We start from the raw sequence: 11,641 nt of genomic DNA on the forward strand, positions 1-11,641 counted from the left end.
GTCATGTTACAATACATTTTATGCTACACTACATTGCATCTTATGTTTCATTACAGTGCATATTATGTTATATTACTGTGCATAGTATGTTACTTTACAGTGCATCTAATGTTACATTACATCGCATCTTATGTTACATTACATCACATCTTATGTTACATTACATCGCATCTTATGTTACATTACATCGCATCTTATGTTACATTACATCACATCTTATGTTACATTACATCGCATCTTATGTTACATTACATCGCATCTTATGTTACATTACATCACATCTTATGTTACATTACATCGCATCTTATGTTACATTACATCGCATCTTATGTTACATTACATCGCATCTTATGTTACATTACATCGCATCTTATGTTACATTACATCACATCTTGTTACATTACATCGCATCTTATGTTACATTACATTGCATCTTATGTTACATTACATCACATCTTATGTTACATTACATCGTATCTTATGTTACATTACATTGCATCTTATATTACATTACATCGTATATTATGTTACATTACATCGCATCTTATGTTACATTACATCACATCTTATGTTACATTACATCACATCTTATGTTACATTACATTGCATCTTATGTTACATTACATCGCATCTTATGTTACATTACATCACATCTTATGTTACATTACATTGCATCTTATGTTACATTACATCACATCTTATGTTACATTACATCGTATCTTATGTTACATTACATTGCATCTTATGTTACATTACATCGTATATTATGTTACATTACATCGCATCTTATGTTACATTACATCACATCTTATGTTACATTACATCACATCTTATGTTACATTACAGTGCATCTTATGTTACATTACATTGCATCTTATGTTACATTACATCACATCTTATGTTACATTACATTGCATCTTATGTTACATTACATTGTATCTTATGTTACATTACATTGCATCTTATGTTACATTACATCGTATCTTATGTTACATTACATTGCATCTTATATTACATTACACTGCATCTTATGTTACATTACATCGCATCTTATGTTACATTACATCGCATCTTATATTACATTACAGTGCGTCTTATGTTACATTACATTGCATCTTATGTTACATTACATCCTGGGGATCCTTACTTTGGATAGGGGAAAAAATGTCTAGGGGCGGAGTACCCCATTAATGGGTCCTCCAGCAATCTGCATATCTGCCACTATCGTGAATTTTCCATGGAACCATTGAAGTGAACATACCCTTGGTACATATTGTACTTTTATGTGATTTATAGTAATATATTTATGACTATTTCCTTTAGATATTCCAACCTCAAAACAAATCTGAATATAAATATTCAAAAACAAGTAGATTTTCCGGATTCTCAAATAGAAAAATACAGGCCAAATGTACATAAACCGGTAAGTGAATACTTTGTATAATTCATACTGTGTACAAATGTACACGTCAGCTGCTTCAACTATTTTCCTGTATTATTTTTATACCAATCATTTTATCATGTAGGTGGCTGCAACTGTAGGACAATACTCAGGGAGGCCCGAGGTGTCTGCACTGAATTCACCGCTCTCATATAAAGCACAATACTCGGGTGACTTTTTTGTTAGCGTCGGCCATGAAAGGTAAAATGTCCTAATCATAAGGGAAGTTACATTACAGTGCATTTTATGTTACATTACACTGCATTCTATGTTACATTACAGTGCATTTTATGTTACATTACAGTGCATCCTATGTTACATTACAGTGCATTTTATGTTACATTACAGTGCATCTTATGTCATATTACAATAAATTTTATGCTACACTACATTGCATCTTATATTACATTACAATGCATATTATGTTATATTACAGTGCATAGTATGTTACAATACAGTGCATCTTATGTTACATTACAGTGCATCTTATGTTACATTACATTGCATCTTATATTACATTACATTGCATCTTATGTTACATTACATCGCATCTTATGTCACATTACATTGCATCTTATGTTACATTACAGTGCATCTTATGTTACATTACATTGCATCTTATGTTACATTACATTACATCTTATGTCATATTACAATAAATGTTATGCTACACTACATAGCATCTTATGCTACATTACACTGCATCTTATATTACATTACATCGCATTTTATGTTACATTACATCGCATCTTATGTTACATTACATTGCATCTTATGTTACATTACAGTGCATCTTATGTTACATTACAGTGCATATTATATTACATCACAGTGCATCTTATGTTACATTACATCGCATCTTATATTACATTACATAGCATCTTATGTTACATTACAGTGCATCTTATGTTACATTACAGTGCATCTTATATTACATTACATCGCATCTTTTGTTATATTACATTGCATCTTATGTTACATTACATTACATCTTATGTTACATTACAGTGCATATTATGTTATATTACATTGCATCTTATGTTACATTACATTACATCTTATGTTACATTACAGTGCATATTATGTTACATTACATTGCATCTTATGTCATGTTACAATACATTTTATACTACACTACATTGCATCTTATGTTACATTACAGTGCATATTATGTTATATTACAGTGCATAGTATGTTACATTACAGTGCATCTTATGTTACATTACATTGCATCTTATGTTACATTACATCGTATCTTATATTACATTACAGTGCATCTTATGTTACATTACATTGCATCTTATGTTACATTACATCGCATCTTATATTACATTATATCGCATCTTATGTTACATTACATCGCATCTTATATTACATTACATCGCATCTTATGTTACATTACATTGCATCTTATGTTACATTACATTGCATCTTATATTACATTACAGTGCATATTATGTTACATTACAGTGCATCTTATGTTACATTACATCGCATCTTATATTACATTACAGTGCATCTTATGTTACATTACATCGCATCTTATGTTATATTACAGTGCATCTTATGTTACATTACATTACATCTTATGTTACATTACATTGCATCTTATGTTATATTACAGTGCATCTTATGTTACATTACATAGCATCTTATGTTATATTACATTGCATCTTATGTTACATTACATCGCATCTTATGTTACATTATAGCGCATCTTATGTTACATTACAATGCATATAATGTTATATTCCAGTGCTTCTTATGTTATATTACACTGTATATTATGTTACAAAACATGTTATGTTACATCACAGTGCATCTTATGTTACATTACATGTTATTTTACATGACATACAACTACTGTTACATTACATAGCATCTTATGTTACATTTCATTATATCTTATGTTACATTACAGTGCAGTCTATGTTAAATTATACTGCATCTTATGTCATATTACAATAAATGTTATGCTACACTACATTGCATCTCATGTTACATTACAGTGCATCTTATATTACATTACAGTGCATCTTATGTTATATTACAGTGCATAGAATGTTACAATACAGTGCATCATATGTTACATTACATTGCATCTTATATTACATTACATTGCATCTTATATTACATTACAGTGCATCTTATGTTACATTACATCGCATCTTATGTTACATTACATAGCATCTTATGTTACATTACATAGCATCTTATGTTACATTACACTGCATCTTATGTTACATTACACTGCATCTTATATTACATTACATTGCATCTTATGTTATATTACATCGCATCTTATATTACATTACAGTGCATCTTATGTTACATTACACAGCATCTTATATTACATTACAGTGCATCTTATGTTACATTACATCGTATCTTATGTTACATTACATTGCATCTTATGTTACATTACATCGCATTTTATGTTACATTACATCGCATCTTATGTTACATTACATCGCATCTTATGTTACATTACATCGCATTTTATGTTACATTACATCGTATCTTATGTTACATTACATCGCATCTTATGTTACATTACATCACATCTTATATTACATTACACTGCATCTTATGTTATATTACATTGCATCTTATATTACATTACAGTGCATCTTATGTTACATTACATTGTATCTTATGTTACATTACATCGCATCTTATGTTACATTACATTGCATCTTATGTTACATTACATCGCATCTTATGTTACATTACGTTGCATCTTATATTACATTACATCGCATCTTATGTTACATTACATCGCATCTTATGTTACATTACATCGTATCTTATGTTACATTACATCGCATCTTATGTTACATTACATCACATCTTATATTACATTACACTGCATCTTATGTTATATTACATTGCATCTTATATTACATTACAGTGCATCTTATGTTACATTACATCGCATCTTATGTTACATTACATAGCATCTTATGTTACATTACATCACATCTTATGTTACATTACATTACATCTTATGTTACATTACAGTGCATATTATATTACATTGCATTTTATGTTACATTACATTGCATCTTATATTACATTACATCTTATGTTACATTACATTGCATCTTATATTACATTACACTGCATGTTATGTTATATTACAGTACATCTTATGTTACATTACAGTGTATATTATGTTATTTTGCAGCCTATGTTAAAGTACAGTGTATCATGCTATTACAGCTTATGATACCTTACAGTGTATCTTATGTTCTGTTACATAACAGTGCATCTTATGCTTTGCTCAGCTGTATTTATTTATACTAACAGCAATAACGCTACAAAACTGGTACCTGTTGGAGGTACAACACTGTATTGACCTATTTGTGCACAAGTAATAGTGGTTAGTTTACTTTCAATGCTTTCTACTTGTGCCTTTTAGTGAAAATCAAGATGAAAAAACCCAGGCATTTATTGGAATATTTGATGGAATATTTTAACCTCCCAATTGGACCTTTAGTCATTCCTGCAAGGGTGTGAAAATATGGACGTAATCCAGTTATTATTGTTATAAGTTAATGTTATAGATACAGAGGTATATTGTACTCTTAGGTCTCCCTTTTCCCCCTATAAACCTGTGTTTTTGTAACGCTCATATGCAGTATACACTGTTTATACAGTTATTATGTTTTTCATAACTAGGCCTATAATATAACACTTGGGATATTAAGGGTACACAATAAATTTGTCATGCATAAAAGCAGGCCATGTACTTTTACAAAATGGACAGCAGCACTTTTATCAGCTGTTTGCTCAATCTGTGGCATATATATATATATATATATATATATATATATATATATATATACAGAGCATTTAAGGGGTTATGTAATGTTTGCTAAATATAATATTATGATGTTGTGGTGGGAGGAAAAAAAGCCTATGCTTACCTAGCCCTGGTCCCATGCTAGTCCTGTTTGTATACGCCTAATCTAGTCCTGTTTGTATACGCCTGATCATCTTTTTTTTTCCTTCCTGTTTCCAAGATAAATGGTCAGTGCATTCCCAGCCTGCTCAGCCAATCACTGTCTGCAGTAGTATCCCATATCGGACAGTCATTGGCTGAGCAGATCCACAAGCGTTCATCTCAGACACAGGAAGAAGAAAGAAGATCAGGGGATTGGATAAACTTAACAGGAGATGCGGGGGACCCAAGCTAGTTAAGTATAGCTTTTTTTCTTCTTCTAGGGGATAAGTGTCTTATCAGACCACTGGGACCCTTTGCGATCTAGAGAATGGAGCCCTGTCTCTTACCTCTAAGTGCTCTGGCCCCCGCCTTCTGAAACAAACTGGTCTCAGCATTAACAGCCAGCTCAGCCAATCAGTGGCTAAGGTAGGAGGGCCGGATGTAAGAGACAAGGCCCCATTCTGGAAATTGAGGGCCAGATGTAAGAGACAAGGCCCCATTCTGGAATTTGAGGGCCGGATGTAAGAGACAAGGCCCCATTCTGGAAATTGAGGACCGGATGTAAGAGACAAGGTCCCATTCTGGAAATTGAGGGCCGGATGTAAGAGACAAGGCCCCATTCTGAAAATTGAGGACCGGATGTAAGAGACAAGGTCCCATTCTGGAAATTGAGGACCGGATGTAAGAGACAAGGCCCCATTCTGGAAATTGAGGGCAGGATGTAAGAGACAAGGTCCCATTCTGGAAATTGAGGGCAGGATGTAAGAGACAAGGTCCCATTCTGGAATTTGAGGACTGGATGTAAGAGACAAGGTCCCATTCTGGAAATTGAGGGCCGGATGTAAGAGACAAGGACCCATTCTGGAAATATTGGGGGGGGGGGGGGGGCAGACAGACCTCATGTGTTCAGACACGTATCCCTTATCCTGTTGATGAATGTGATCAGCTGTATAGCCCCAGTTAATGTCCTATGAATGGCTCCTAGTACAGTATTCAATGAACCATGCCGCAATATATATACCAATACAACTGAAAAACCCCTTCATGTTTCACCACATGAAACAAATCCCTCCATGTTTCGTTTCACCACATGAAACCGGAGGCATAAAAAAAAGAAAAGTAGGGCCCTGCCAAATGCATGACTGTAATATGGCAATTTGCCTGATGCCCAAGTTTTAGAGAGAGGTACAAGGTACATTGTATTCTTACAGTAATTAAGGCAGTGTTTTCCTACCAGGGTGCCTCCAGCTGTTGCAAAACTAGAACTCCCAGCATGCTCGGACAGCCAAAGGCTGTCCGAGCATGCTGGGAGTTCTAGTTTTGCAACAGCTGGAGGCACCCTGGTTGGGAAACACTAAACTAAGGTCTGGGTTTAACAATTTCAGATATGTTGGTTTAAAATACAGATGTTTGGTTTGTTCTTGATGTGCAAAATCTAATTTTATTGCTTTATAAAACAGCACAACATGTGTAGGGGTGGAAACGCAGCCTGAGCCCGCAGTGCACTTACATGTTGCTATGTATGTTGTCTAAACTTTGCCTCATTTGCATATAATTCTTGTTATGTAAATTGCATTTTTTTTTGTTTCAATTAAATCAATTTACTGCCGTTTCCATCTTATTTTTAATGCTCTTTTGCAATGTGTTATTCGTCTTTATCCGGCATTAGCAATACCCGTTCATTTAAACAGTGTTTGTAAGCATTGCACCTTTATTGCTAGCATTAGCATAGAAACCACTTTGTTATGGTTTTTAGCCGTCTCTAAATAAATGGAGGCATCAAGCCGCCCGTAAGCAATGTAAGAATCTCAATAAAGAAACTTTAAAACGTTAATGTATTCATCTAATTCACATTAAATGAGGATTGGGCGGGGTGGGCTTAAGCCTGTTCCTCAAGACCGCACGGAATAAATAAATCCAAGTGTGTAATTTACTCGAACAAAAAATCTCTTCAGAATAATGTAAAAGTACCCCTGAAAAGTAATGTAAATGGTGATATTTAAGCTTTTGTTACAAAAGTGCAATGTGTTCTGAATTATGGGATAATTTTCTACAATGGTATTCAATGTTAACAGCGTGTTCCAAATGTTAGTTTTAAGCGCGCAATTTAATCACGCAACATTTATAATCATAAACAGCCAAAGAGTTTCTTTCACCGAATCGATGACACTTTATTCCAGTATTAGATTCTTGGTTTTAAAGGATACTTTTTAAAAACTGCGTATAATAATGTATTTGACTCTCATTGTAATAACTTTGGAAGTGATTATGTTTTTGCAAACCTATTTACATGGTGATTATGATTATGCACCTAGTTACATGGTAGTTATACAGGATCCGATTAGTTATTGTTACACATTTGTGGCTGTTCAGCAAAAACCTAGGCATCTAGCGCTCGGCATAACAGTACCCCCCCCCCCCCCCTTTGGTCTCCCCCTCTTTTTGGAGCCCAGGAACCTATGGATGAGTTCCTTGTCGAGGATATTGTCCTCGGGCTCCCAAGACCTCTCTTCGGGGCCACAATTCTCCCAGTCAACGAGAATTTTTTTTTTTAACTTCTGACCACCTTGGAGGCGAGGATTTATTTTACCGTGAAGACATCAGAGGAGCCAGAGACAGGAGCAGGAGCAGTGACCTTGGGGGGAAAAGCGGTTAAGAACGAGAGGTTTGAGAAGGGAAACATGAAAGGAGTTAGGAATACAAAGAGAAGGAGGAAGATGAAGTTTGTAGGAGACAGAATTGATTTGACTTTTGACTTTAAATGGTCCAAGGTAACGTGGACCCAGCTTGTAGCTAGGAACATGAAACCGGATATATTTGGCAGAGAGCCACACTTTGTCCCCAGGAGCGAAGACAGGAGGAGTTCTTCTCTTCTTATCTGCATGTCTCTTCATACGAGATGATGCCAGTAGGAGCGACTTTTGAGTCTCCTTCCAGATAACAGAGAAATCCCGGGTTACTTCATCTACAGCAGGAAGTCCAGAAGAAGTGGGAATGGGGAGGGGGGGGGGGCAGAGGGTGACGGCCGTACACCACAAAGAATGGGGATTTGGCAGAGGATTCCGAATTTTTGAAATTGTCCGAGAATTCAGCCATGGGTAGAATCGTCTTGGCGGGAGGAGACAAAATGTCGCAAGTAGTCACCAAGAATCTGGTTTACTCTCTCTACTTGTCCATTGGATTGGGGGTGATAGGAGGACGAGAAATTTAATTTGATTTTTAATTGGTTACAGAGAGCTCTCCAAAATTTCTACACAAATTGAACGCCTCTATCCGAGACGATATGCGTGGGAAGCCCGTGAAGGCGAAAAATATGCAGAAAAAATTGCTTCGCCAACTGTGGCGCAGAAGGAAGACCTGGAAGCGGAATGAAGGGAGCCATTTTGGAAAAACGATCAACGACCACCCAGATGACGGTGTTGCCATGTGATACGGGCAGATCAGTAATAAAATCCATGGCAATTTGGGACCATGGTTGCTCAGGGACGGGCAAAGGAAGGAGGAGTCCAGCAGGTTTCTGGCGAGGGGTTTTATCCCGGGCACAAATAGTACAGGCCCGAACGAAATCAGTAACGTCACCCTCTAGTGAAGGCCACCAATACAGACGGGAAATGAGCTGAATGGACTTTTTAATGCCAGCATGGCCAGCTAGATGAGAGGAATGCCCCCATTTGAGGATCTTGAGGCGAAGGCGTGGAGGAACAAAAGTCTTTCCAGGGGGGGTTTGACCCAGTGAGGCTGGAGCAGAGGAGACCAGGTACTCAGGCGGTACGATATGCTGCAGAGGAGTTTCAGATTCGGTGGCATCAGAGGAATGAGAAAGGGCGTCAGCTCTGACATTTTTGTCTGCGGGACAGAAGTGTATCTCGAAGTTAAAGCGGGCAAAAAACAACGACCATCTAGCCTGGCGAGGATTAAGACGCTGAGCAGACTGGAGGTACGAGAGATTCTTGTGGTCTTTGTAAATGACAATGGGGTGTTTGGAACCCTCCAATAGATGCCTCCACTCCTCGAGTGCTAACTTGATGGCCAGAAGTTCACAATCTCCAATGGAGTAATTCTTTTCTGCCGGAGAGAAAGTTTTAGAGAAAAAACCGCAAGTAATGTTACGTCCGGTAGCGTTTTTTTGAAGAAGTATGGCTCCGGCTCCGACTGAGGAAGCGTCAACTTCCAGGAAGAATGGCTTCAATGGATCAGGTCTGGACAGCACTGGTGCAGAAGCGAAGGCAGTTTTGAGATGATTGAAGGCCTCATCTGCTTGAGGAGGCCATGACTTAGGATTAGCATTTTTCCTGGTCAGGGCCACAATAGGGGCCACAATGGTGGAGAAGTGGGGAATAAACTGTCGGTAATAGTTGGCAAATCCCAGGAAGCGTTGGATAGTGCGGAGTCCGGAAGGGCGTGGCCAATCCAAAAATGCTGACAGTTTATCTGGATCCATTTGAAGCCCTTGGCCAGAGACTAGGTATCCTAGGAAAGGAAGACTGTTGCATTCATAGAGACATTTTTCAATTTTAGCATATAGGTGGTTTTCACCAAGTCTTTGGGGCACTAGACGGATATGACGACGGTGTTCCTCTAAGTTAGAGGAAAAAATCAAGATGTCGTCCAAGTAAACCACAACACAGGTATACAATAAGTCGCGAAATATCTCATTAACGAAGTCCTGCAAGACTGCAGGGGCGTTGCAGAGCCCAAAGGGCATAACAAGATATTCAAAATGTCCATCTCTAGTATTGAACGCGGTCTTCCACTCATCACGCTTCCTGATGCGAATAAGATTATACACGCCCCTTAAGTCCAATTTAGTGAATATATTAGCTCCACGAAGACGGTCAAAGAGTTCAGAGATCAAAGGCAGGGAATAGCGGTTTTTGATGGTAATTTTATTTAAACCGCAGTAGTCAATGCATGGTCGTAAGGATCCATCCTTTTTAGAAACAAAGAAGAACCCCGCTCCAGCAGGGGATGAGGACTTCCGAATAAAACCTCTCTTTAGGTTCTCTTGGATATACTCAGACATGGCTTGAGTCTCTGGGGCAGACAGAGGGTAGATCCTGCCCCAGTTCGGAGTGGTACCAGGAAGGAGGTCAATAGGACAATCATAAGGCCTATGAGGTGGTAAGATCTCTGCTTGCTTTTTGCAAAAAACATCTGAAAAGTCCTGGTAGGCCTTGGGAAGGCCCCGTATAGGTGGAGCCACAGGGGTTTAACAAGTGGGAGCAGATGTGAGGCATCGTTTGAGACAAGGACCCCAACTTTTGATCTCCCTGGTGGTCCAGTCGAGGGTAGGAGCATGACGTTTTGGGCCACGGCAGGCCGAGAAGAACTTCAGAGGTGCAGTTGGGCAGAACAAAAAATTCAATTTTTTCATGATGCAGTCCAATGCTCATAGGCAGGGGTTCTGTGCGGTAGCGCACAGTGTAGTCCAACTTTTCTCCGTTGACAGAAGAAATATAGAGCGGTTTGACAAGACAGGTTACTGGGATGCTGAACCTATTAACAAAAGAGGCCAAAATAAAATTTACTGCAGAACCAGAGTCCAAGAAGGCCACAGCTGAGAAGAAGGAATTGGCAGAAGGAGAAATCCGCACAGGCACAGTCATACGTGGAGAAGCAGAATTCACACCGAGAGTCGTCTCACCTTTGTGAGGTAATAGAGTGCGTCTCTCCTGATGCGGAGGGCGGATAGGACAGTCTTTTAGGAAATGTTCTGTTCGGTACTAGCACAGTACAGGCACAGATTCTTGTTACGGCGGCGAGTCCTCTCTTGTAAGGTCAGGCGGGACCGATCCACTTGCATAGCCTCCTCGGCGGAAGGCACAGGAACAGATTGCAAAGGCGTCTTTCAGAGAAACGCATGTTAATGCGGGTGGCCAAATGGATAAGTTCAGACAAATTTGCAGGAATTTCTCGTGCGGCCAGGACATCTTTGATGTTACTGGATAAGCCTTTCTTGAAGGTCGCGCAGAGGGCCTCATTGTTCCAGGATAGCTCTGAGGCGAGGGTACGAAACTGGATGGTGTATTCGCCTACAGAAGAACTCCCTTGGACGAGGTTCAGCAAAGCAGTCTCGGCTGAGGAGGCCCGGGCTGGCTCCTCAAAGACACTACGTACTTTTGAGAAGAAGGACTGGATTGTAGCGGTGGCGGGATCGTTGCGGTCCCAGAGCGGTGTGGCCCATGACAAGGCCTTTCCAGACAGGAGACTGACCACGAAAGCCACCTTAGACCGTTCTATGGGAAATTGGTCCG

At 38.4% G+C, this 11,641-nt stretch overlaps 1 protein-coding gene across 2 annotated transcripts in view; it reads left to right on the forward strand.

Moving 5' to 3' along the window:
* Window positions 1-6,636, forward strand: part of HFM1 (helicase for meiosis 1) — a 161,355-nt gene extending 154,719 nt beyond the window's left edge. For both annotated transcript variants that reach the window (XM_056523169.1, XM_056523168.1), the window contains exons 39-41: window positions 1,324-1,423; window positions 1,527-1,642; window positions 4,863-6,636. In XM_056523169.1, coding sequence (XP_056379144.1) covers window positions 1,324-1,423; window positions 1,527-1,642; window positions 4,863-4,920 — 274 coding nt within the window. In that variant the 3' untranslated portion in view covers window positions 4,921-6,636. The remainder of the gene's footprint in view (window positions 1-1,323; window positions 1,424-1,526; window positions 1,643-4,862) is intronic.
* The last annotated feature ends 5,005 nt before the right edge of the window (window positions 6,637-11,641 follow it).

Source organism: Hyla sarda, chromosome 6, assembly GCF_029499605.1.
Source record: "Hyla sarda isolate aHylSar1 chromosome 6, aHylSar1.hap1, whole genome shotgun sequence".
Taxonomy (NCBI): Eukaryota; Metazoa; Chordata; class Amphibia; order Anura; family Hylidae; genus Hyla; species Hyla sarda.